The sequence below is a fragment of the Solanum stenotomum genome, chromosome 1 (assembly GCF_019186545.1).
Source record: "Solanum stenotomum isolate F172 chromosome 1, ASM1918654v1, whole genome shotgun sequence".
Classification (NCBI taxonomy): domain Eukaryota; kingdom Viridiplantae; phylum Streptophyta; class Magnoliopsida; order Solanales; family Solanaceae; genus Solanum; species Solanum stenotomum.
The window spans coordinates 98,911,644-98,939,264 of record NC_064282.1 but is presented as its reverse complement, the minus strand read 5'-3'; the positions used below and the strand labels follow the sequence as shown (position 1 = coordinate 98,939,264).

At 33.6% G+C, this 27,621-nt stretch overlaps 3 protein-coding genes and 1 pseudogene across 7 annotated transcripts; 1 reads left to right on the top strand and 3 right to left on the bottom strand.

Moving 5' to 3' along the window:
* Positions 1-1,600: 1,600 nt before the first annotated feature.
* LOC125853628 (protein PLANT CADMIUM RESISTANCE 2-like) lies at positions 1,601-3,474 on the bottom strand. The gene is made up of 4 exons (XM_049533353.1): positions 3,239-3,474; positions 2,997-3,068; positions 2,191-2,403; positions 1,601-1,912 (listed from the first exon to the last, which is right to left on the bottom strand). The coding sequence occupies exons 1-4, from the start codon at positions 3,369-3,371 to the stop codon at positions 1,833-1,835; spliced, it is 498 nt and encodes a 165-aa protein (XP_049389310.1). The 5' UTR covers positions 3,372-3,474; the 3' UTR covers positions 1,601-1,832.
* Positions 3,475-13,220: 9,746 nt separating this feature from the next.
* LOC125869391 (UPF0496 protein At3g19330-like) lies at positions 13,221-18,726 on the top strand. Of its 3 annotated transcripts, none has more exons than XM_049549989.1 (4): positions 13,221-13,522; positions 15,311-15,405; positions 16,375-17,455; positions 18,168-18,726. In XM_049549989.1, the coding sequence occupies exons 2-3, from the start codon at positions 15,339-15,341 to the stop codon at positions 17,436-17,438; spliced, it is 1,131 nt and encodes a 376-aa protein (XP_049405946.1). In that variant the 5' UTR covers positions 13,221-13,522; positions 15,311-15,338; the 3' UTR covers positions 17,439-17,455; positions 18,168-18,726. The 3 variants fall into 3 exon arrangements, with proteins under 3 accessions (XP_049405946.1, XP_049405938.1, XP_049405930.1); XM_049549981.1 differs by having other exon boundaries at positions 15,289-15,405; XM_049549973.1 differs by having other exon boundaries at positions 15,227-15,405.
* Positions 18,727-18,755: 29 nt separating this feature from the next.
* Positions 18,756-25,412, bottom strand: LOC125869369 (IAA-amino acid hydrolase ILR1-like 3). Of its 3 annotated transcripts, XM_049549964.1 has the most exons (6): positions 24,969-25,379; positions 23,113-23,238; positions 22,693-23,007; positions 22,190-22,318; positions 21,352-21,670; positions 18,756-18,870 (listed from the first exon to the last, which is right to left on the bottom strand). In XM_049549964.1, the coding sequence occupies exons 1-6, from the start codon at positions 25,344-25,346 to the stop codon at positions 18,812-18,814; spliced, it is 1,326 nt and encodes a 441-aa protein (XP_049405921.1). In that variant the 5' UTR covers positions 25,347-25,379; the 3' UTR covers positions 18,756-18,811. The 3 variants fall into 3 exon arrangements, with proteins under 3 accessions (XP_049405921.1, XP_049405908.1, XP_049405916.1); XM_049549951.1 differs by lacking the exons at positions 21,352-21,670; positions 22,190-22,318; positions 22,693-23,007; positions 23,113-23,238; positions 24,969-25,379 and adding exons at positions 19,323-19,451; positions 19,693-20,007; positions 20,105-20,230; positions 20,520-20,915 and having other exon boundaries at positions 18,797-19,192; XM_049549959.1 differs by lacking the exon at positions 18,756-18,870 and having other exon boundaries at positions 21,163-21,670; positions 24,969-25,412.
* Positions 25,413-26,242: 830 nt separating this feature from the next.
* LOC125853666 (short chain aldehyde dehydrogenase 1-like) lies at positions 26,243-27,618 on the bottom strand (annotated as a pseudogene).
* Between the last annotated feature and the right edge of the window lie 3 nt (positions 27,619-27,621).

Genomic DNA, 27,621 nt, shown 5'->3' with positions numbered 1-27,621 from the left:
CCTCGGAACCTCATATGTTGACCAAAGTCAACTCTTTATCACAATTTCACAACTTTAACAACTTAGGACCTCAATTCTTCGTTTCAACTCCAAATTCAACTCCGTAACTTCACACAGACCCGTTTCGACATTCTAAAACTGCAGGAATCGACGAAAATCCGATCCGAGTCCCGAAACTCCAAATAACTCGAAAAAGCACTTTTTAACCAACTTTAATTCATAAAAACTCAACTTCTCAAAAACTCAACTTTTTACCAACTTTTCCTCAAACTAACTTTACAACCACAAAACATGGGACTCGGGGCAACTACCGAAAGGGCAAAATAGTCATTTCCACGAAAAATTACCAAAATGACCTTTCGGGTCATTACATCATCATACAGATACAACGTTGGATTATCACTATCATAGCCTGTAGGTTTGTCTATCTGTGTGTATCACGTGAATAGACGAAAAGAAAAAAAGACAAATGAAGTTAGACTTTTCGATGCAGATCTAAATTAATTGAATATCGAATATTAGAATAAAAAAAAAGATAAATTAAGTGGGGCTTTATATACTAGAAAAAAATGACATGACAAATAACTAAGTCACTCCATTTTCTTCTTCTCCATTATTGTTTTTATTTCCCATCTGATGTTCGGTATTTGTATATACAGGTGACTAACTATTTTTGATTCTTGCTGCATAAGGCTTCATTTAAAGGGAAATGTTCTTCATCAAGATTTTTTTATATCTAAAATGCAAATCCAAAACGTATAATTAAGAAATAAGCAACCACATCTATGATCTCTTCTTATCCATTATATTGTTAGATACAAAATCAACTTTCAAATTTATTTTTTCATTATCCACTAGCCAATTTGTCACATAACCACCATTAATTTCACCATACATACATCTCCAAAACCATCACATCACAATTAATTTCACCATTGTCATCAAATTAAATCCATCACCACCACATATAACAACACCATCACTCAATTTCACCACCTTCCACCATACCTTTAATTCCATCACTAGAAATGACAATTTCACCACCACTAATATAATATCTTAACTAATTATTGTTGATTAGAACAATATTGCAAAGGAAAAATTTATTATTAATATTTATTTAAATAGAACTCTAATGAAGTAAATACGGTTTACGATAGTCATGTAATTATTTGATTGTAATTTTATTTGAACAAAGAAGTCAGACTATAAAAAGAGATGATATTGAATAACAGGTTTCTGCATTTTCATTTTAACATGATATCAGAGTCAGATCGAATGTAGGCTCTCGAGAAATCGGATAGTTATGAGGGTGGACTACCTTGGTCCATGAATGTGCACACAACATACCAGCGAAGGAATGAAATATTCCTAGACTCCTAATAAGACGTAGACAAATTCACCTTTCCTTTAAACTATATTTTAGTATGTAGATTATACCTAATACCTAATTTAACTCAAACGCGCCTATTTCTTATGTATACTTTTCTTCTTTTTTTGCCATATTAGTTTTTTGGTGTTAAATTCACTTCAAACAAGAATAGGATGATGATAGATTGTCGTCAAGTATCAACATATAAATGACTTTATTAAACAACTATACGAGGTAACTTACAACTTTTCCCAATAGTAAATAAATTATAAATATCATATACATAAAATCAGGATAATCAACAACCAACATTATATTACATCTTGCCAAAAATAAGAACCACCCATTGATTAACAAACCATTATTTCACTTTTAATAACAAAAAGAGAACAACAAATTAAATACAAATCACACTAAACAAATTCAAATTTTATTATTATTATTATAAATAATCCAATATTTATCGGGTCATTCCTCCTTGAACTCCTGGAGCCATTGCTATCCCCCCTTTATTTTGGTTATCCATATTTCCTTGCCAACCTATACATATATTTGTAAACACAACAACCACAAATAAGTATATCTCAAAAATATTTAATTAAAAAATAAAAATAATTTGTTCGTCTTATATTATATAACGATATTTGACTGGATAGACAGTTTACGAATTAAAAAAGAATTTGATACATTAAAAAATTATTCTAAATATTTCTAAAGCGAATCGTACGCCCCCTTAAAAAGTGAAATGTTTCGATGTAAATTTTACTAGTCGAGTCTAAAACAGATATCGATCGAAAAAAAGAGTGAATATTACTTACCAATACACATGTCATATCCACGATGTTTGAGTTCACGATGTTCTTGGCATAAAGCACAACATTCACAGCAAAAATGAAGCAAACAGTCCCCACAAGGGCTTTCTGGTAACATGTATTGTTTTCTCATTTTTGTACGATAAAAACATGAATAAATACATCCACATCCTGTTAATGCTTCTATTAAAAAATATAGAGCTCCACTTGCACCACAAGCTGCAAATAATTACATTCACAAGTCATAAATACGATAATATTTAACTGAACACGATTTTTTTTAAAAAAAGTTATAAATATTTATTTGATTATAATTAAAAAAAAGTTAATATAGTAGCGAAGAAGTCAAATAATCGATAATAGCTTATATAAGTCAAAAATAATAAATGGCTATAATTATAGAGTAGGACATGTAATTATTGTCTTTTAACTTTTATTATTATGTAAATATCTTTAAAATTATAATTCATATTGTCTTGATAATAACAACCATAACATGAATACTAATATATTCAGTAAAATTTCAGAGGTCTGTATAAATGTACATGTAGAGGAGTTAATTGAATCATCTTCGTTGAAAAATATACTATGTAAGTAGGGAGAGAATGATATCTTTTTTTTTTCCGTGTACATAAATAAGTTGTTAAATTTTTTTGAAATGATTTTTCTTTTCGTTATTGAATCTCTTTGTTTAATTTCCTCACTCCATAACTAGATCTAGAGAGGATACCGTTTACGCAATTTTACTTCTATCATTATAAAAATTTAATTTTGAACGACCACTTCTTAACGAAAGGATATAAATTGCTTACAAACGGTCCCTTTGTCGACAATCTCTGCAATTTGGCCAAATGTAATACATGGACACCAGCAAGTTAAACAACCTGAAAAAAAAATAGTTTAATAATCACAAATTAAAGATACGTAGTATAGTTTTTTGATAAAAAACTAACAATATAATAATAATGTCACGTGTAATATAAAGATAACATTTTTTTTAAAAACGAACTAATAGGAAAATAGTGTCATAAAAATCAAGAAAATAAACACTTACAATTCGGGACATCGGAGAAACAATCACAGAGTCCAGTGGACCAAGTTCCGGGATGATTAGCTTGAAATTGGCCCGGCACGGGGATGCCGGTCATCGGGTTTTCGCCGTAAGCTGGTTGAGCTGAGGGGTTCATGATGACTTAAAAACTTAAAAAGAGTTTTTTTTACAAAAAATAATTGGAAGAAGAGAAAATGAAATGAATGACACAAAAAAGTAATGTAGTTTTTGTGAAAGATATGCAAAATATCAGTTGTATTTATAGTGAAGGGAAAACAAAAGACATTAAATAATTGGAACAAAAGACTTCCTCTCTATTGATGCGAAGTTTAAGAAAATAATAATAAAAATGTTTTATTATTTTAAATTAAAAACATATTAAATGTATTAAAATATCTATTAATTTTATGATTTTTAACATGTCATATAATAAAAATAAAAATTAAAAGTTATCAAAAATTGAGACATTCTTTTTTAAACGGAGAACGCAAGTGTTATACGTACTATGAAGGAAGAGTCAACAAAGGATATAATTGACTTGGTTTTGAGTCTATGGTCAATAAATGGATTACTTAGAAATGTTCTTTAACGTGTTATTTAATTTAGGGTTGCAACTTCTTTTTTTATTTATATTTTAAAAAAATATTTTGTAATTTTGGGTGCAACTTGTTCTCTTTTTATCTTTATAAAGTATTTTATATTTTTTAGTCTATAGTTTTTGACAGTTCTAAGCAGCCACGCCACCTATTGTTACATGTGTGAAAATAAAACATAATGCTTCTTTTATATCAAAAATAATCTTTTTATCTCACGAAAATAGGATAAAATGAGTATTGGCTTTACTTGTAAAATTATATAAAATATGCTATTATTATTGTTGTTGTTGTTGAGTTAGGAGTATGAGCTAGAGTCAAAATATTTAAATTTGATTATAAATTCAGATATAGATTCTTTAAATTTTTTGAAGTAAAATCTACCTAGTTCAAATTGTACAAAAGTACGACAAGTCAATATAGATAATTAATGAATCAAAATATTTCAAAAATATTAAAAAGATTACGAACAAAGAAAAAAAATGTGCGACACTTCAGTAATACATATTCTTTGAAACTAATAATTACTCTCACTCTTGTTTGATATTAATATTTTTTTTATATGCCGAACCTTGCATCAAAGTCTAATCACCTTGCCTAACTACTTAAGGTCAGAGGACATTTTCTTTCCCGTTCTACTCTCTCTAAAGATCAAGATAGAGAATGCATTTTTATTAATCGTGTTTTCAGAAAAAATAACATAATTTATATTTGAAAAGTTCAATTAAATTTTAACTTTTCATAATTTACCTTACTGAGATAATTTTTTAGCCACATAGTCCATAGATTATATGATATATTTAATCAAAACATTATAGTCATACATATGTTATGACATTTTTAAATTTTTTTTATTTCTTAAATTTTATGACTGATCAAAATATGTTATATAAATTAGAAGAATGGAGTATATTCTTTTCTGTCACGACCCAAAAATGGATGTGATGGCACTCGTCGTATCCCACCAAGACAAGTCAGCCTAAAACCCAATCATTTCTATAAAGTGCGGAAATAAAGCAAAGTTCAATAACAATTACTATTACGAAGACAAGTCAACTTAATTCAATCCCCAAAACCTGGTTGTCACGTGCACAAGCCTCTAATGTAAATACTAGAATTGAAATAAAATACGCAAGTCTCAAATGATGTTGCCTTTCAAGTAAAAACAAAATCATAAACAGGAGTAAGGAGGTTCGCTGAGATGACAAACAGCTACCTCTCAGATCTCCACAGAAAGCCTCGAAAACGGAGAGAATGGAAGGTATCACGAAGATCCGGGCTCATAACCTACAAAAGATTGTAGAAGCAATGGGTGAGTACCAAACCACACGATACTCAACAAGCAAACCTCTAAACACAAGCTAAGGGTACAGAATACGGGTACTCCTTACACCCCATCCTAACCTCCATAGCTACAACCTGCATAAAACCAGCCCAACCTAACAATTCACAGTTTACAAATCATACAGCTCAACAACAGCACTCTAACAACTTATATATTCTCAATAACAACTCAATATTCATCAATAACAAGTTTCACAGAAAGGCACTCACAAGATCAGCAACACACAAGATCAAGTTCATCAATAATAAAAATAATGCAATGCAATGAAATGCAATGTCAAGTATAGTGATGCATGTCTGACCTAATGATACACACCCGCTGTCTCTCAGTCCGGGACCCATGGGGGACAAATCTGTCCATGCATCCATCGCGGTGCGCGATACGTCCCTCGAAATATAATATCCGTCGCGGCGCGCGACACGTCCCTCGAAATATTAGTATCTATCGCGGCGCGCGATACGTCCCTCAAAATGATACATCCTCTTTAATTTCTTATTCTTTCTCAATGCACATAACACTTGTCACAACCACGTCTCAGAACAATGCAAATGACATGTTCACACAAATAATGAGGAGATGACCATTTTCATAACATTGCACAAATCACAACTTCAACGATGATTCAACAAGTCTTTCAAACAATTCTCAACACATCACAAAAACAATTGATCACATTACTCTCAACCATATACCACAAGGAAATACACGAATTCCATACACTTAACAAGGGTTTAGAAATCCACTTGCCTCAATCAATCAAGAATTCACTCCAGGACTTAAGTCTTCCCCTTCCATTGAACTTCCAAATCAATGCAATCTATTTAAGTACATGACCACAATAAGATTTCGAAACTAACAACACCCAACTCTATAATCAAGTTCCTAAGCTTCAAGCCTAGAGCTAAGTCCCAATTCTTTCAAATATCATGAATTTAATAATTTTCATGTAATATAATACGCCTAATGTTCAATTACATACATTAGTACACCAAACTTGAATCTTAAAATGGTAACCAAATTTAGAGGGGTAATCAACATCCTTAACTATTGAAAACTTTACAAAAATCTAGACTCCATCATTAATTTATTTAATCTTATTACATTGTACTCATAATGGTAATCATTGGTCAGCATCACCTGGAGAGTAATCACGTAGCAACCTACTCTTATTTTCCAATTTACAAACACTACAATCTCTGATACCATTTTATAAAGAATTAACTATATTTTCTTTTCTCAAACTATATTTTATAATGAATTAACTATATTTTCTGTCAAATTGTAATTTATAAAGAATTACTATAGTTTTCTAATTAAAGGATTCTATTAACTTTGACAATCGTTAGGTAAACTAACTTCATAATTTTTGACATTGACTATTTGATATTTAATTGAGTATTATAATTAACCAAATAAACTCAACAAATGTTCAATTAATAAACTCAACATATATATTGATACTTACAAGATTAGAGTCTATTATCCGTTACTAAAATTATGATCTAAAATCAGAAGATTCGAGTTTGTTATCCGAAAGTAGAGGAGCTAATAATCGAAATCAGACTTAGTATGTAAAATGAAAATACACTATTTTAATCTTCTCATTTGATCAAGCAAGATCGTGTTGAGACTGATAATATCAAAGAAATTATCTTATCCATACCAATTAGGTTCAATGAAAATTTGCCTCCAAACAACTTGCTTTTAAATTTTGTAGAAACTATATATATTCACATAGCTTTTAAAAATAAATATAAAATACTTATCTAAATAAAAATTTAAAAAAGAAATATTTGCGTAAATCAACCAAAATTGAGAGAGAGTTATTTTTTTAATGACCATACAAATTTTCTAAATACAATAGACTTGGCACAAGATATATAGTCAAGCCAATGACTTTTCTACTAGGTAGTTTATAAGTTCAATCTTAATAGGAAAATTCGTTGATATTTACATTCGATTTAATCTAAATTAGCACTTTCAATGATTAATTCGAATTGAATGTGAAGACTTAATTTTATCTATCCGTTAAAAATGATTTTTCGAAGCACGAAATCAAATAAAATGTATGATGGGTTAATTTTTTTTTCATTTCTTTCACATCACTAATTAATGTTGGTTTTCTTATCCTCTTTATATGTTCTTGACTTCTTGTTCCTTTAAATGCATTTAGTCAATTTTTTCTTATATCACTATCATGACAGTTAAGAATTAATACATTCAATTTATTGGCTTAGCTTAATGTTAAAACAAAAATAGAGTAGTAGATTTACGTTATTTTGTTCCTTAAATAATCAAAATAAAAAGTTGTCTTACGTGTTTAATTATTTATACGAATTTGAACATAAATACGATCACTTTTCTGAACAAGTAAGAATACAATAATTCATTTTTTAAAAAAAAAAATTGTGTCTCAAATCACAATTTCACCTCATCGTACGTTTAGAACATCAATGAACTTATACCTCACCATACTTTCACCTCTCACATCAAAATATGTTAAATTATTTCTTAGGCTTAATTCACACCCCAAAGCTAGCTCAAAGGGAGGAGGATTGCCCAAGCCTTATAAGGAGTTCACCCATCTCATTAACCACCGATGTGGGACTTTTGTCATTCTTTAACACTCTACCTCACGCCCAGTGCATTTTAGCATCTGGTGCATGGGCAATTTTGATTTTGGGGCCCCCCAACATCGGGTGAGATGGGCCCTACTTTGATACCATGTTAAATTAGGTCTTAGGCCTAACTCACACCCCAAAAGCTAGCTCAAAGGGAGGAGGATTGCCCAAGTCTTATAAGGAGTCCACCCATCTCATTAACCACCGATGTGGGACTTTTGTCATTCTTTAATACCCCACCTCACGCCCAGTGCATCTTAGCATTTGGTGCGTGGGCAATTTTGATTTTGGGGGCTCCAACATCAGGTGAGACGGGCCCTGCTCTGATACCATGTTAAATTAGGTCTTAGGCCTAATTCACAGCCTAAAAGCTAGCTCAAAGGGAGGAAGATTGCCCATGCCTTATAAGGAGTCCACCCATCTCATTAACCACCGATGTGAGACTTTTGTCATTCTTACAGAAGAATTATTATTAGCCCTAGCATAGTAAAAAGAAAGAGATAAAGATAGATATTAATTCGAACATTAGGAGTCAACGATTCTAACTAACTACTTTTGTCGTTGCAGTATATTTATTATATTTTACTTTTCAATAGTTAAACTATATCAATTTGAACGTTTTAAGATATATATTTTTATTATATTAATACAAAAAGAGTTGTACTATATAATACTTTTAAAACAATTATAATATTATAACTCTCGTAATTTTAAAACGAAACCATATGAATGCATTGGTCCATGGCTGCTGAATTGCAGGGTGTGGCCAAAGCGTGTTGAGAATGTGGATAAGGTTGCAAAACTTTTATTCAATTTAATACTTGTTATATGGGTAAAAATATGTCGTCTTATTTTATTTTATTTTTTATAAATAATTACATCTTTAAAAATATAATTGAATAATAAATAGTAGCCGCCAAATTTATATTTGTGACTTTTACATTTTATTAATTTTGATATCATATTGAGATGTATAATCATCATATTTTATTATACAAACTTTTAGAGGTAATATTTTTTTATTTATATAATTATATCGTCAATGAGAATTACTAAATGAAGAATCATATCATGTAGGTTATTGTATTTTTTGAAACATATATTAATTAAAATCCTAAATGAAATTACAAACAAAAATTATCAACTAAATCTAATACTAAATTTTCTAGTAGGTTAATAATGAAACCTTAATTTCGAAGCACACTTAGTTAATGTGCCTTTTTCACGATATGATATAATTTTGGACCCGTAAATCTCTATAGTTTGTTGAATTCAAAATCGATTGTTAGGATTTGAAGTTTTATTTCCAGACAATTTCATCAATACTTCCTAGCTAAAAATGATTGATGGAACTAGCACTGATTTCTAATTTCATCATTAACTTTATGATATTCTTTTCTTTAAATCTTTTAAAATTGCAAGTAGCACAAGATATTTGCGCCTTTTTGAAATAAATACATTAGGTTATAATTAAGTGTTGTGGGGCAAGGCGGCTAGAGAAAAGAGACATTTGAATCAATGAATCATACAGCTAATAAGTTTAAAAGAATATAGTACTCTTATTTGTCATATTTATTTTTATCTATTTTTAAAAATATTTTATTTCATTTTTTAGTTATAATTTTTCATGCGATAGATTTAAGATAATAAAATTAAAGAATATATGAGTATATTTTAATATCTTTAATTTTAATTTTAATTTTTTTTTAAAATTAAATTATTTTTATATCAAGTCAAATATGATAAATAAATTAAAGCGGAGGAAGTAATAATGAGTTTTCATCCAAGTTTATGACGTAATTAATTTATTCGTGTCTTAAACTCTTATTCTGAATATAAAATATTTTCTACTAAAGGTAAAAAAAAATTGGTAGAATACTAAAGGTAATTTAACTCTGATAATTTAAATTTGATATATTTAATTAAAGATATATAGGTATTTGCCTCATTTTATTTTTTTTATATTCTATTCCAAGTTTCATATTCGCTTAGAGATTAATAAATTTAGATATGTGTTGGAGAGTCAATTTTGGGATAAATTTGTTTTATCAAAGTCAATTTTATTTTCAAGATTTAAATTTAAAATCTATGATAAAATAAAGAGATATTTACTATGATCTATCATAACCTTAGATGATATAATATTAGATGTCTCTTTTTATTTTCTATTTGAGGTTATATATTTATTTTAAGATTCGATTAGTTTAGTTTCGCATGGAAAATTATATATGATCTTCCGCCTTTCTTAATTGCTCTTCATGTCAACACAACCAAAACTAATTTCAATTTGCTCTTTCAAATATGCATAACTCAACTTCTTTATCCAAACAGTCATATTTATATGTATGATTTTCATTTATATTCATCAAAGATTTGCCAAGTTATGTACTGTAATCCTATTGGCCCCATCTTGAGTATCAATGTGATTTACTCTTAAATTCTGGAAATAATGTTGTGATGTTATGATTCTTATTATGTTTGATTATGAATGCCTTATTTTAGAGTGGTGTATCATGTATGGTATGTTGTATTTTTTTTTGTTTTAATACATAGCATGCCCTCTAGATTGATTGCATCCAAACATTTCAATTATGATTTTATTTTTCAAGATTTTGCATTCTCTTGTTCATGATTGTCTTCAAGTAAGTTTTGCATTTGAGATCCACTTTGAACAAGAGAGTATTTAATTTGTTAGAAGAAGAATGTGTTTGATGTCAGGAAAGATAAATAAGCTATTCGATGATTTCTTTTCTAGTGTTCAAGTTATGGTAGATAGTGTTATTGGGAGATGTCGGGTAACTCATGAAATTAATGAAGGTGTGCACAAGTTGATCTCGACACTAGAGTTATAAAAAACAACCACAAATGACATACTTGGAGGATCTTAATTCCTAATCTTAGGTCTTGAAAAACTCTTCCGATTCTTAATGAAAAACTAGGATTTTGGTGACAATACGTATAGTCTCACTATGATCCACTCCATTTTTTAGTATTTATGGGCCCCTCAACAAAAATTAGGCGATTTTCTCAGTTTTTCGTACGTGTTATTCAATAAAATTTTTGGTGATACTGTTTTCGGATGCCTTTTTTTCTTCAAAACATTTATAAGACCCTCTATAATGACTTGGGAGCAATACATATAGCCACATCATGACCCACACACTTTTTTTAGCATTTAGGGCTACTTAATAAGAATTAGACGATTTTTTTCAAAAAAAAATTGTGTGTGTTAGTCAATGACTTTTTTGCTGATATTTTTTTCCTCAAAACCTTTACAAGACCCTCCATAATGACCTCGAAGAACAATACATATAGCCTCACTATGATCCAAGTCATTTTTAGCATTTAGGGGGCACTCAACAAGAATTAGGCGATTTTCTTAATTTTTCGTGTGTTAGTAGATGAATTTTTTGGTGAAATCAATTTTGAGAACTTTTTTGCAAAAATTTTACAAGACCCTTTGTAATGACCTAGGGGTACAATACCAAAAGCCTTACCATGATTCACACAACCTTTTTTTAGCATTTAGGGGCCATTGAATAGAAATTATGCGATTTTTCTAATTTTTTTATGTGTAACGTACATGATCTTTTTGGTAACAATTTTTACAAAAAGGTTACAAGATCCCCCATAATGATATGAGATTAAAAAAAAACATATAGCTTCACCGTGATTCACGCGTCATTTTTATATATAATTTAGAGACCCACTCAACATGAATTAGATGATTTTCTCAATTTTTTGTGTGTTAACTAGTACATGAAATTTTTTGGTGATACTGATTTCGTCCAAGTTTTTTTCAAAAACTTTACAAGACCCTTCATAATGAACTTAGGAACAATACATATAGCTCACCATGATTGACATGGCCACTCAATAGAAATTAGTTGATTTCCTCAATTTTTCGTGTTTGTGTTAGTACATGAATTTTTTGGTGATATGAACTTCGGGAACTTTTTTTGCAAAAACTCTATAGGATCCTCCATAATGATCTGGAGGAACAAAACCTATAGCCTAACCCTCATTTACGCTACTTTTTTAGTATTTAGGAGTCACTCAACAAGAATTAAGTGATTTTTCAGTTTTTTGTGTGTAAGTTAATGAGATTTTAGAGATATGATTTTCACTACTTTTGTTTTTCAAAACCTTTATAAAACCCTCCGAAATGATCTAGGAGAACAATATGTATAGCCTCACCATGATCCACACCATTTTTTAGAATTTAGGGGCCATTCAACTTGAATTAGGCAATTTTTTAAGTTCTCGTGTGTAACGTTAATGATTTTCTTGGTGATATGATTTTCAGGCACTTTTTTGTAAACCCTTAATAAGACCTTCCATAATGACCTCGCGAAACAATATGTATAGCCTCATCGTGATGCACACTATTTGTTTTAGCATTTATGCGTCACTCAACATGAATTAGCCGGTTTTCTTAATTTTCTATGTGTGTTAGTCAATAAATTTTTTTATAATATGATTTTAAGATACTTTTTTCAAAATCTACAGGACCCTCAACAATGACTTGGGTGAAAAATACGTGTAGCCTCACCACGATCCACACTTTTTTTTTTTTAACATTTAGGCACCATTCAACATGAATTAGGCGATTACTCAGTTTTTTATGTATGTTAGTCAATGAATTTTTTGGAGATATAAATATTTTTGAGGACTTTTTTTTCCAAATAAGTAAAACAATACCTTTGAATCTTGTATTTTAAAATTAAAGATTACATATATCAAAACACCCTTTAATCTTGTGTTATTAAACATGACATGTGAAAAATTGAAATCAAAGACTTGTCGAAAAGTGAAGAGACATTTTTTTTAAAAACCAAGATAAATAAAGGTTAACTTACATTATATCTTACTAGTTTAGAAGTTAATTATTTATATACAGGTTAGCTTGCAATATTGCGAACCTTACCATATTTTGGTGCATCTATATGCATATGGATACATGTATCTCATAATGCATGAGGTCAAAATTAAGTGTAATTTATTTATAATAATAAACTGTATCCAAGTGGATTCGCATGCATCTGAAACACATATACAAATCTCACTTGCCTCTCTCTAATCTCGTTCACCACTCTCTCATCTCGCTTGTGTATTTGGTATCCCAAATACATGTGAATCATACCAGATATATGTATCAAGTGTGTATTTAGTGTGATTTACATGTGTTTCAGATACATAGACAATTCACTCGTGTCCCTCATGTTCTCTCTTGCCTCTTTCCCTATTATAGTGTATCTGAATTGAAATATGATATGAAATTATTAATTAATGAGATAAAATATAATTATTTCAATCTATTGAAGGAAAAAAAAAATTAGTGAGATTTTTTTTTCCTTTTTTAAATTTATGTTTCTTTTCTAGCAAGAGTCAAAAATTCACATAAGTCAACACCAAAATGTTTTTTTAGTCTTGTTTTTAGTATATACACCCCAAAGAAATGGTGTTTTGGTCCTTTCCACCGACCTCTAAGCAACTCAAATTCACTCTCTCCGGCGTCGTCGCCGGCGTTACTCTCATCGCCGCCGGTGCATATCTTTCCTTTTCCAACATTGCCCCTCAACAAGCTCGAGCTAAGGCCCGAAAAGATTACATCAAAGCCCGACTCAAACAGCTTGTACAAGATTAAAATCAACTTCAGTGTTTACTACTTCTAGAGAATTTTCGACCCATTTAAGCTTTTGGGTGTTTAGGAAAAACTGTTTTCTGGGTAAGAATTTCATTTTCGGAGTGAATATTATGCTTGTGTGAGCAAATTAGAGTTTTTTTTGTTGATTTTTGGGTAAATATGTGTTCCAGTAGTACTAATTTGAGGGATTTTTTTTGACCTGTTTGGTTTTTTAGGTGTTAGGTAGAAACTGTTTTCTGGGTAAGAATTTCATTTGGGTGTGGATTTATGCTTGAGTTTGATTTAGTGTGTGCAAATTTGAGCTTTTTGTCAGATATTTGGTAATTATTTGTTAGTGATTTAGTACTCTTTGAGGGAATATTCAATCCATTTGGTTTATTGGATGTTCAGAAAAAATCTGTTTTTTTTGGGTAAAAATTTCATCTGTGAGTGTATTTATGCTATGTTGCTCGAACTCTTCAAAAATGCCACTGGTGTGTGTCGGATGCTCCAAAAGTAGTGCATTTTTGTAGTAGCCGACATGGGCGAGGCTTCATTTTTTGGAGAGTTTGAGCAACATAGAGTTTATGTTTGTGTGTTATTCAGTGTGAGCAAGTTTGAGCTTTTTGTCAAAAATTTTAGTAAATATTTTTGCTTGCCCTTTGTTTTCTTCTCTTGTTCTATCCTCTTTGTTATAAAAGCTGTAAAAGTTCTAAATTTTGCAGAAAGCTAATTTGATTTTTTGAGTGGGGAATTAGATTATGTGAATCATTGGAATGTGTGGTATGTTAGTAATTACTGGAAATTGTTGCAAAGGGTAGTAAAGCTTATTGTTACATTGTCTATATTAATGTGGGGAGTACAATGGAGAAAAATAAATTAGTAAAACTAAGGAAAGAACAAAAAGTTAAAAAAAGAGTGAGGTGCTTCAATGATTTGCTGAACTATTATTGGGGAAGAAAAATAATCAAGGAGGAGGGGTGAGAGAGAATGTTCGTTTGCTGTTAGTTGAGGAGGAAATGGAAGTTAGCCACTCATTCATGAAATGGATTAAGATGTCCTAATTAGAATATGCTGTGGAATGTTGTTACCTTCGGTATAGCCATCACCTCATTGCCTTTTTTGCGACTCTTGGAAAGCCAGATGGATTTATCCATTTTCTTTACCTGACTAGTAACTTTTATGTGTATTAAGCTTTGAGCTTCTTGAGTAACTCGGACATCTTCCCATCTATCAGCAAACAGTGCTTGGTGGCAATATGTTAAGTTTACTAATTTGGTGCTTAGTATCTACTAGATCAAGCACAAGAACAAAGGAGTTATAAGTATCTTGATAAGATAACCGTGACATTATGTGTTTTCCGTACAATTCACAACTTGATTTGCTCTTTTATAAAAATGAGCCGACTTAGATCAGTTGTGAATCCCAATTGAACTTGTAAAACAAAAACTCTAACTACCGTATCCGAATATGTTATCAACTAATTTTTGCAATAATTTAAGGCTGAGTAGTCAGCTGGACTTGTTTGTTTGTTTACGGCTCGTCGACAGAAATTATGTTGTCGTGTGAGTGTGAACAAGTTTTTTTTCTCAAACAATTATGTCGTCAATACTTATCCCATTGTGTAAAAATCATGAGTGTTTACTTCACTTGCTAGCTAAGCAAGTCTTCTTATAAAGCCTATCAAGGTTCCTTTACATTCATCTACTTTCATGGGGAATTTTTCTGTCACTTAGTACTTAGTTTAGTTAGACTATTTCCGTCATACAATACTTATTTCACCCTTTTTGTTTAATCGTGTTATAGCTTGCTCTTGGAGATTATGCTTGCATTTTGGCTTGTTAATTGAACTTTCTTCGTTTCATCAGCAAATGGTTCAAGTTTATGCAGTGTACCCAGTACTATACCGTGGAAACAAATGCTGCATTGTCTGCGGCAGCTATCATTAACAGCAACAACTAACTGCTCATCTCCATCTTTGGAAGGTATGTTTATGAATTTAGATGCAGTAAAAGTACAAAAAGGGGCCAATTACGCTTTGGCCAGGTTCTATCTTTTCTCTTATAACTTATAAGTCACTTAAGGCAGGTTCTTGTTTGGACCCTTAACTGGAATTTTCGCTGCTTGAAATGTTTGAAGCATTGAAGTTTTTAAAATGAATAAAAGTCACATTCTGTGTAAAATTTTGTGTCGATGGAAACGGCGGAGGCAATTTGTAATTTAGCACTTGTCAAATGCGTCTGATTAACCAGAAGTTCTAGAAATTTAATTTGGATGAGAAATCTCTCTTGCATAGACTAGATCAGGCGGATTAGGGGTTGAGTGATGGATCAATAGAAATGTGGCTGCTCAATATATTTTTCCTTTTTGGGAAGGAATCAAATATGGGTAGAATATCCCCAATACATATTTTCAATAACCATTGTTATATGGTATTAGTGAAATTCTAATTTATCCAAAAAATAAAGGAAAGTTAGAATCCTGTCAGATGATTATTTTCTTCAAGTTAGCAGCTAGAAATAAGGTCTGATGCTTTTATCATGACAATCTCTCCCAGTTTGTACGACTACGGGAAAAATGAGGGCCACTACAGTCACTTAATTGTTTGCTTGATTTTTGCCTGAGCTGATGGGCTGTTGGCAACCCTTGGCGATGCAGGTTTCCTTGCCTTCTTAAGGGGTACCAAGGTGTTAGTGGTTGCGGAGTGGACCCAAGAAGTAATCCCTTTTCTGACTAAACTTGACAGACCTGTGCTTCCCTAGATATTAGGTGGATGACATACAATTTTTTTTATTTTTTTTTTTGTTGACAGTTTACTTTTTGCTTCATATTCTAAAGTTCGGATGGTTCAATTAGCACAAGATCAAAATAAAGTGGCTTGAGTGGAACTCTAGCAGTTTTCGAAGCCCCTTACGGAAATTCTGATAGCTTCAAATGTATGTGAATAAACGCAGGTGGCTTAGCTGATGATATCCCTGCAAGTTCCCAACCTTCACCTACCGTTAACCTATCACGAGCATATACCCTTGCAGTGCAAACTTCTTCCTACCGCGAGATATGGTTGAAGGTCCACCATGAGGTCCCTTCTGACCTTAGTGTGGAGGAAGCACAAGTTGAGTTCCAGGAGGAGCCACTGCAATTAGAAGATGTCCTTGAACCAAATCATGAGTGCGTCCAAGAGGCACTTTTGCATATAAAACCAGAAGCCTTAAACCAACTTATCGCTAAGTACTTGAATGACAGTGAGCAAACCACTCGTCTCTGTATTAGTTTCTCTCAAAGTGTAAAGCAAGCTCGAATTTTGTATGCTCCCATTTGTAGGCTGCTCGATGTCCTTCCTCTGGACATGGAGTCCGCTGGACATTCCCTTTCTCAAGCTCAATGCAATTGGGCATTTGACATCTTCCTCCAATTTGACAGCCTCAACAATCCCTTTCCTATACATGATACCCATAGCTTCAATGATATGCGTCATTGCTACTTCCAGCTAAAGCGTGAGCTTGACCTTCTTTTACACAAGTCACGTTCAAAGGTCCAACTTCTCCGTCATGCTACCAAAGGCTCAGTCGCATGTTTAGTTGCAGCTACTATTGGAGTGGTCATAACAGCTGCTGTTATAGCTTCTCATGCTTTGGTCACCCTTGTAGCAGCCCCGATATGCGCTGCTTGCGTCCCTTCAAAAATGGCAAAAAAAGAACTGGTCCATCTGGTGCAACTGGATGTTGCAACTAAGGGGATCTTTTTCCTCCACAATCACTTGGAAACAGTAAATTGCTTGGTGGGCCGATTATATGATGAAGTGGAGTACTACAAGCGGCTTGTTCGCTTTGCGCTAGAGAGAGGAAAAGACCGATACCCCATCCAGGAGGTAGTGAAGCAACTTCACAGGAAACATAGCAATTTTTTGGAAGAGCTTCTGGGTCTTGAGGAGCATTTGTGCCTATGTTTTTCTGCAATAAATAAGGCCAGACGCCATCTTCTCGACTATCTCCTTCATCAAAATCAGGATCCTGACTAATTAGTTCATGTGATATTGTAAGAAATCCTTCCTCCATTAGTTTTTGGTACCTTTTTTTGTTTTTTCTTCTCGATATCCAATTATTTCTGACATGTTAAACTTGCCTTTTTGATTATTTTTTTCTGTGATTGTAATGGACAACTAGAAAGGGTGCCCGAGCCGGTGGGTGGGTGGGTGGGGGGGATGAAAACAAAGTACCTCCTTCCTTTATTTTTTTTACAACTAGTAAGGAACTACAACACAACTCCAAAAGAGTTAAAATTGTTTATGTGCAATGGTTGTTTTCCTCACCGAACACTTACTACCCTCCTGCACTGTGCTGAACTTTCAGTGCCTTAATTCCTGCATTAATATTTGTTTAACTGTTGGTGATAATCATCATTCTTGGTCATATCAGTTATTATAACCTTCTCCGCCTTTTTGCTAAGTTCTAGTGAGTTTAAAGTATCAGTTTGTCAAATGCATTGCACTTGCTTTAATAGATGCATAGTTGAGGAGAAGTGTTGACATATGGCTTACTTACATTAAAAAAAAAAAAGAAGAAAAAAGATCACCCTGCGATTTGAAATGGGAAAAGTCAAGCTTTATCTAAATCACTTCTGCAAAGTCAATGGTCACAAAATAAGATTTAACTAGGATGCTAAGTTTCAGCATGTCTTCACAATCCATTTTTGTGAGCCTAATTTCAGTTGACTGAACAATCATGTAACTGGATATTATCCATTTCAGGTTCAATGGTGGATACCGCTGTCAGCAACTTCAGGGGGTGAGAGAAGGAAGTTTTCGTAGTCATCAGAAGACTGCTGATGAAGAAGTGGAGATTCATATAGCACAACCCCAGCTTATTTGGGACCGAGGGGTACTTGTCTTCCAGCAAGGTGCTAATTTTGGTATCTATTTTCAGGAGCTTTTGATATCCTGATCACTTCTAAAACTATGTAAGTCCCTTATACTAGCTCTTTGGTGAATCAAAAACTTAAGGTGGGATCTTAGCTATAACCTGTTACGAGTATTAGTATCTATAGCGTTTTAGAATTAACGAACAGGTCTGATAGGAGATTCTTGAAGAGGAACGCGATTCGTGCTTCCCTTATTTTCCAGTGTCGTTGAACGATCATTTACAAGAACATTTTTTTCTTTTTTGCCAGCACAATATCATGTTGTTCTCTTTTCCTTCTCTATTACATGATGATAAACAAAATCACTATAATGGTGAATCTTGCAGCATTGGCTTTGTACTCTTTATGTCTTTTTGTTAGCTGAAATGCATGAGTAACATTAATATTCAGGATTATGGTACTGATGTTTGAACCAAGTTCTTTTTTTATCTTTATAAATGGACGATTCTTCAATCTCCAAAATGTATAATTCTACTATGTCTGAACATGTGTATCAAAGTAAGACATGGCAACAGCAGCATGGAGAGCTGCACCTATTGGAAGAACATCTTCATCAAGAGTGAAAAAGGGGGAGTGCAAATCTTTAACACTAGTCGCGGCAGCAGCCGTTTTATTTTGTGCCCCAATGCTAAAAAATGCAGCTGACATCTTCTGGGAATAGAAGCTGAAGTCCTCTGCACCCATTGAAATTGAGTCATACCACACATTTTGCTCGCCGAGCAACACTTCTCCAACTTTCTTAGCATGCTCGTACATCGTGGGATCGTTTACAGTTGGTGGATACGGCCTCATTAAGTCCTCCCTGAAATCAACAGTGGCTGAACACTGATGTACACTTGCTTGTATCTCGATGATCTGAGTAGCAAGTAGTTTCAGTGTTAATCATCCTAACCAATGCTACGCATTGGTTTCTAAAATAAGCACTTTTGGCTTTGAAAAGCTTGGTCAGACAGGCTATTAGTAGCGGTGAAACTCTAGTGCATACCTCTTTGATCCTTTGCTTAAGATAGGAACGACCCTCAAACGTCAAGAACCGGAATGTTCCACCAAACTTCACACTTTCAGGGATTACATTTCCAGCATCACCACCATCTACAAATGCAACAGAGACAACCTGCATGTAATTGCGCATAAGCAGAAACAAAATTTAGATCCTGCTTCATGGAATCCAGGATTCTGAACGAAGGAGTAAGAAAAGGGCAGCCAGGTATACAAAGCATCCTGCGTTAGCAGAGTCCAGGGGATGGAACAGCCTACCCTAATGCAAGTGTTAGTGTCTACTTCCACGGCTGGAGCTGTGACCTAAAGAAGTAAAATCATTGTTTAAACTTGTTTGGAATCAGAGCGAGACATACCCTAGACTCGAGAGGATCAGTTTCTCGAGAAACAAGTTGCTGGAGTGCAAGAACTGCCATAGAAACAGCAAGAATAGGATCCTTAGTTCTGTGTGGTGTTGCTGCATGTCCACCTTTCCCTTGCATTATTGCTGTAAACCTTCCTGCACCAGCCATAATAGGACCAGGTCTTGAACCAATAATACCAGTAGGCATAAATGGCAAGACATGCATGCCAAATATTGCTTTAACCCCATCTAATGCTCCTTCTTCTATCATATAAGAGGCTCCAGCATAGCCTTCTTCTGCAGGCTGGAACACCAGCTTAACCGTGCCCTACAGTTCAGACCATAACATCAACTTATTGAATTTAGATGAAGACCAAACATGGTAAGTTCATATCAAAAGCCAAAACATTAACGAGTTTTCCTACCTTCAACTTGTCCCTTCTATTTTGAAGCAATCTAGCTGCTCCAAGAAGCATGGTGACATGAGCGTCATGACCGCAGGCATGCATTTTGCCATTGATTTTGCTTTTGTACTCTGAATCTACCAATTCCTTCAAATTAATGTTTTGATTCATTTACTCCACTCATCAGAAAACTTCTTTCTCACTAGCACAAACAATTCGAATTTCGACAAGGAGTAGACTGAGAAAGTAAATGATAGAAATGAGAATGCTTTTGATGATCTCTCTTTTTTCCTTCTCCAATTAAAGGTGAAGGTTAGGGTCACAAAGGATGTGACACTTTTCGGATTTTGAGATTCAAACAAGTTTATTTTAGCTTATGACAAAACACAATCAGTTGAAAGAAAAAAAGATCACCAAAATTAGAAAAAGTGATTACCTGCATAGGGAGAGCATCCATTTCAGCTCTCAAACCAAACCATGGTTGATGACCCGACCCGACAGTTCCAACTAGACCCGTTTTTGCTACTGGCGATACAAACTCAATCCCCAGCAAATCCAGTTCATCTCGAATGAATTGACTCGTTTTGTATTCTTCAAAAGCCAATTCTGGGTACTCATGGATTCTCCTCCGAACCCTTTTTAACCAATGGAAAAACTCCGGCTGCTTCGCCGATTCAAGAAGTTCATGAGTTAGAGACTCAGTTTCAGATCTCAAAAGGATCTCTTTTACAGCCCATGAATTGTATGGAAAACTTGTTAATACCAATAGAATATACATACAGAGGAAGAAGATCAAGTTTGTGCTAAATGGATCCATCAATGGCAAACCAAAATGTGATGTGTTGATTCTTGAAGCTCATTTTGTCGAAAACATCAATGACAACTAAATAATAATAAGAAATTACACTAAAATATTAACTACTTGCATTTCCTCGACTTATAATATGCCTATGTGTGTGTTCTTTAATTTGAATATTCAATTGTGCATTGAATGCATTTGTCTCTTAAATTGGCAAAAGTGAATGGACTTATCATAGGTCACAAGTTCAAGCCCTGCGTCAAGGGAACTAAGTTCAGAATTTAAGCGGAGAATCGAAGGATGTGGTTAGCCCAGAAGTGGCTCCATATGGACTTCTTGTTCATTAAAATCAAAATATTTTTCATTTACAAATGGGATGATTCTTCGATCTCCAAAAATGTATAATTCTACTGTATCTGAACATGTGTATCAAAATAAGAAATGGCAACAGCAGCATGGAGGGCCGCACCTATTGGAAGAACATCTTCATCAAGAGTGAAGTAAGGGGAGTGTAAACCTTTAACACCAGTCGCGGTGGCCGTTTTATTTTGTGCTCCGATGATAAAAAATGCAGCAGGCATCTTCTGGGAATAGAAGCTGAAGTCCTCTGCACCCATTGTAATTGAGGCATACTGCACGTTTTTCTCACCGAGTAAGACTTCTCCAACTTTCTTAGCATGCTCGTACATCGTGGGGTCGTTTACAGTTGGTGGATATGGTCTCAGTAAGTCCTCCGCAAAATCAACAGTGGCTGAAAACTGATGTACACTTGCTTGTGTCTCGATGATCTACGAGTAGGAAGTATTTTCAGTGTTAATCATCTAAACCAATGCTTATTATGAGTAATGCTGAAGATTTCTGGAAAATTAAAGCACAAGCTTTTGCAAAATGGTATGTTTAACTTCTATGACCTGATATTACAGATGAGGTTATCAAATCTACAGTTGATGAAGAAGTTTAAGGAAGATTCAATGATCATCTAAGACTTTGAGGGGGGTAATTGATTTATCGCCTTTTCGTCGAACTTCCAAATCTGATTATTCTGAAAGTACTTGTGATTTTCGATTTGGAGAACACTTGTGCCTATATTGGAGTAGTAATTTGTACTTGGCCAAGGTTCTAAAAATGTTCCAAGGAAAAACTAGTTTTTTTAGCTTCTGAAAAACGACTTCTGCTATTACTCATGAAACATTTAATTTCTTCCTAAAATCTTGGTCAAACACCTCAACTTTCTAAAATAAGTACTTTTGGCTTCCCAAAAGCTTGGTTAGACAGGCTATTAGTAGCAGCGAAACTCTACTGCATACCTCTTTGATCCTTTGCTTAAGATAGGAATGACCCTCAAACGTCATGAACCGGAACGTTCCACCAAATTTCACACTTTCAGGGATCACATTTCCAGCCTCACCACCATCTACAAATGCAACAGAGACAACCTGCATGTAATTGCGCATAAGCAGAAACATAATTTAGATCCTGCTTCATGGAATCCAGCATTCTGAACGGAGAAGTAAAATCATAATGCTCAAAAACACATTTAAAGTATCCCAATTTTTTTAGTTTCCTACCTGAACTATCACGGTATCACCAACTATTAATCAAAACACCACCTCAACTATCAGTTGTTCCCTTTTCCTACTTGAAATATCACCATCGTTCAGGTAGGAAAAGAGAGCAATTGATAGTTGAGGGGTGCTTTGATAAATAGTTGATGACAGTTCAGGTTGAAACTCGAAAAACCGGGATACTTTAAGCATGTTTTTGACCCTTCACTCTTGTTTTAACTGTTTGGAATCAGAGCGAGACATACCCTAGACTCGAGAGGATCAGTTTCTCGAGAAACAAGTTGCTGGAGTGCAAGAACTGCCATAGAAACAGCAAGAATAGGATCCTTAGTTCTATGTGGTGTTGCTGCATGTCCACCTTTCCCTTGCATTATTGCTGTAAACCTTCCTGCACCAGCCATAATAGGACCAGGTCTTGAACCAATAATACCAGTGGGAATAAATGGCCAGACATGCATGCCAAATATTGCTTTAACCCCATCTAATGCTCCTTCTTCTATCATATAGGAGGCTCCAGCATAGCCTTCTTCTGCAGGCTGGAAGACTAGCTTAACCGTGCCCTACAGTTCAGAGCGCAAAATACCCATATCAACTTATTGAATTTAGACGAAGACCAAAAGTGGTAAGTTCATATCAAAAGACAAAACAATAACGAGTTTTCCTACCTTCAACTTGTCCCTTCTATTTTGAAGCAATCTAGCTGCTCCAAGCAACATGGTGACATGAGCGTCATGGCCGCAGGCATGCATTTTGCCATTGATCTTGCTTTTGTACTCTGAATCTACCAATTCCTTCAAATTAATGCTTTGATTCATTTACTTCACTCATCAGAAAACTTCTTTCTACTAGCACAAACAATTCGACAAGGAACAGATTGAGAAACAAAATGATAGAAACGAGACTATGAGAATGCTTATGATGATCTCTCTTTTTCCTTCTCCAATTAAAGGTGAAGGTTGGGGCCACTAAGGAGGGACTTGAGAAATGCTGATGTTAAGAACACATCAGATGCATATTTTGAACTTCTTCTTTACTCACCATCTGCATTATCTCTACTTACAAATTTGACCTGTATGTAACTTAACATGGCATGGAAATCTCGTCATCTATCCGAGCCATAAGTATGAAAGAACAGATACATGGCACTTTGAAGGTGAAATCTTTATACAGAAACCAAGGCATCATAAAATTACCTTAAGTTTCCTAGAATTGGCATTTGACAGTTTTAACAAACAACCCAGAAGATTTACAACGCCAACATGTTATATTGGCTTCAAAAGAGGCATTTTGTACACCAACACCACTAGCAGTGATGATGCATGGACTCACTACAGACGGATTAATTCCAGAAAAGCAAAAAAAATGATGTCAAAGAAGTAACCAGCAATGCCCCAACCAAGCCATAAATTATAACGATACTTTCAATTAAAGGCAATTTCAAACTTGCATGCACATCGGCTAATTTCACGAGGTACCTGACTACCTGCTATCTCCCACCAGCACATGTTCAAAACCCAGTGGAGGCAAAAAAGGTGATTTTTTCCCATCTACCAAGCTTTGGTGGACAGAGTTAATGTTAGAATCTTAAAGTAGGATTTCTTAATAGCAATACCTTCCAAGTTCAAACTACAAAAGATTAAAGAATGACTACAAATCTCTCACCTGGTGCCAAAGGAAACTGATTTCCATCCTCTCTAATCACTACATTACACTTAATTAGAACATTACTTGTTCTATTAAGCACACTATAACAACTTTATATCACAAATAGCAAGGGAAACCATATCTCAATTATGTGCAAACCACTTCTGTTCTCCAAGCATGTTTAGGCTCCAGAACACTTCAAACTTATCATTCCAAAAGTCATTACTTTTTCACTATACTACTCTAAATTAATGTTAAAGGAGTAATTGAAAAAAACACCCTTCTTGCACTAGTGAAAATGCTTGACAAATGGGGTCGTTTAGTGCACGGCATGGGATAAACAAGGATATCTCATAGGATTATTTTTTGACATAATACATAAATATGCCCTTTAACGCCCTCCAACATTGAATGTGCACAAGTAGACACCTAAACTTGTATAAATTTGAAGTAGACACACATACCACAACAGATGCCACGTAGGACAAAAATTGTCACATAGAGTGTCAAGTAGGACGTGTGTGTCTACTTGTTCAACTCTATATAAGTTTTGAGTGTCGACTTATGCATAGCTAAAATTGGAGGGCATAGATACTAGATGAGGTCAAGTTAAAGTGCACGTTTATGTATTATGCCTTTTATATGGGATAGTAAGTTAGTAATCCTACCATTTTAGTACTCTCATTAGCAAATACCTCAAACCAAACATGAGATAAAGTTAATCTCAATTCCCAAATTTTATCCCGAAATTATTATCATTATCCCACGTACTAAACGACGGTAAGCTAGCCAATCACAAAACACAATCAGTTGAAATTCACCAAAAGAACAAAATTTAGCAAAAAACTCAAACTTGGAAACTGATAAAAGTGATTACCTGCATAGGGAGAGCATCCATGTCAGCTCTCAAACCAAACCATGGTTGACGACCCGACCCGACAGTTCCAACCAGACCCGTTTTCGCTACTGGCGATACATACTCAATCCCAAGCAAATCCAGCTCATCTCGAACGAATTGACTCGTTTTGTATTCTTCAAAAGCCAATTCTGGGTACTCATGGATTCTCCTCCGAACCCTTTTTAACCAATCGAAAAACTCCGGCTGCTTCGCCGATTCAAGAAGTTCATGAGTTAGCAACTCAGTTTCAGATCTCAAAAGGGTCTCTTCTACAGCCCATAAATTGTATGGAAAACATGTTAATACCAGTAAGAATATGCAGAGGAAGAAGAACAAGTTTGTGCTTAACGAATCCATCAATGGAAAACCAAAATGTGAGGAGTCTACTATCCAGACTCCTTTTTAGTACACGGTATTCGTGATCGAGTCTAACTATATGAATTTTGACTTTTTAATCATATCTTATCCAGTCTAAATATTTTTAAAAGAATTTGAAAATTTTAATTTTAAAAGTTAGTTGGATTGACTCTCAAAAACATAATATGATAATTAAAAAGGAACAAAGGGAGTATACTAAAGTATCACTTTTTCGAGAGTTTCATATTTGTTATCAATTGCTTGTGTTTCCTTAAGTTTGAATTCAGTTGTACATATTATATGATAATTCTGTGAGATATATTCAAACTGATTTGTATTACTATCATATGCATGATTTGTATTATGTCATGCTCGTCCTCAACTCATGCGTTTATTTATTTAATTTTATATAACTTAAGTGTTTACTTGTGAGCGTTCAATGTTGAAGGACATAAATTGATAACCAAAACCAAATTAAAAGACACGTCTATGTATCATGCCGTTTCAAAAATAGGACATCTTTGGTAGGTTCACTTTTTTTCTAGAGTTTCAAATCTAATATCAATTATTTGATTTTCCTCAATTATCATAACATTGGATATGAAGAAAAAACACTTAAATTTATATAAAATTGAATAAGTACACACATACCTACGTCATACATAGTGTAATAGTTGTGATACTTTCAATAATAGAAAATCTTTGATAGGTTCTAAATTCTAAAATACCCCTATAAATAATGTACTTTCTAAGTAACTCCATTTTTTTCAATTTGTCAACACTTTGATTACATTCAAATAAATCTATTGTTCAAAGTTGAGGGATAGTTTGATTTTTTAATATTTCCACTCATAGGTAAATGGACAAACTTTTTTTTTCCCAAAGGATAAAACTTACACACTTTTGATCTAAAAAAGAAAATTACTCATTCAAGACTACCAATATTCCTAATGCCTTGTTTGAGAGCAACATTTGTAGTACTATATCCACCATCAATCAATATATTCATCCCACTTATATACTTTGATTCATCACTAGCAAGGTACAATGCTGCTTGTGCAACATCCTCACCCTCCAAAATTGTCCCTTTCAAGTTTGAAATTTGTGAAACAAATTCCTCAGCCCTCTCTTTGTCCTTAATTCCAAGACCATTCATCAACATTGGAGTTGCCACACCAAATGGAGAAACACAATTAACCCTAATTCCATGTTGTCCCAATTCAACACCTAAATTTTTTGCTAGCCCCACTATCGCGTGTTTCGATGCCAAATATGTGTGTGCCACGTCACCGAGGCGATGCTTGAAGTGAAAATAATGCTTCCTTTTTTGGGTGGAATCATCACACGAGTCGCGTCTTTCGCACACATTAATGCCCCGAAGACGTTCACGTCAAATACGTTTTTGAAATTTTCGTAGTCTGATTTGAGGATGGTGGTATCAGGTTGTCCTGGAACTCTAGCGTTACTGAACATTATGTCAAGCTTGCCGTACTTGGAAATCGCCATGTCCACTACATTCTTGACATCTTTTTCTACTTTCACATCACAATGTACGTAAGAGACATCTCTATTTTCACCTATTTCTTTGATGATGGATTGGCCATGATCGTCTTGGACATCCGCAATCAAAACTTTTGCACCATGTTTGGTGAAAAGTCTTGTCGTAGCTTCACCAATTCCACTAGCACCACCTGTTATGATTGCTACTTTGCCCTCTAGCCTGACACAATCAAACAATTAAAGCAATAACAACAATAGGCAAATATAGGAGAATTATGTTGCTTTCGACTTGAACTATATATATTTATACCTCAAATTACGGGATATACTTTTATTTTGTCTTATTCAATAACAATTTATACTTTTCATGTTACTCCACCAATGTCTATACTAGTTTTAGACAACTTTAAAAAAAAAACTTTCTTTTCTTTTTTTAAATCAATCAAATATCATCACATAAATTTGAACAGAAAGAGTGCTAACATACATAAAAGAAAAATTAAGAAGTATACATATAATAAAGGTTTAAATGAACTCCCTAATATCATCAAAGATATACAAATAAATTGAACAATTAGAATGGGACAATATGAGCTCAACATTAAGGAAAACATAACAATATAAAGGTATATACCTTTTAGCAATGGAGGAGATGGAGGCCATGGAATATAATTCACCTTCAAGTGTTTGAAAAATGAGGAAGATGAGATATATTTGCTATGTGCCCCCACACTTAAAAGTTATGGATCTCATCTTTTGTGCTGCAATATAAAAT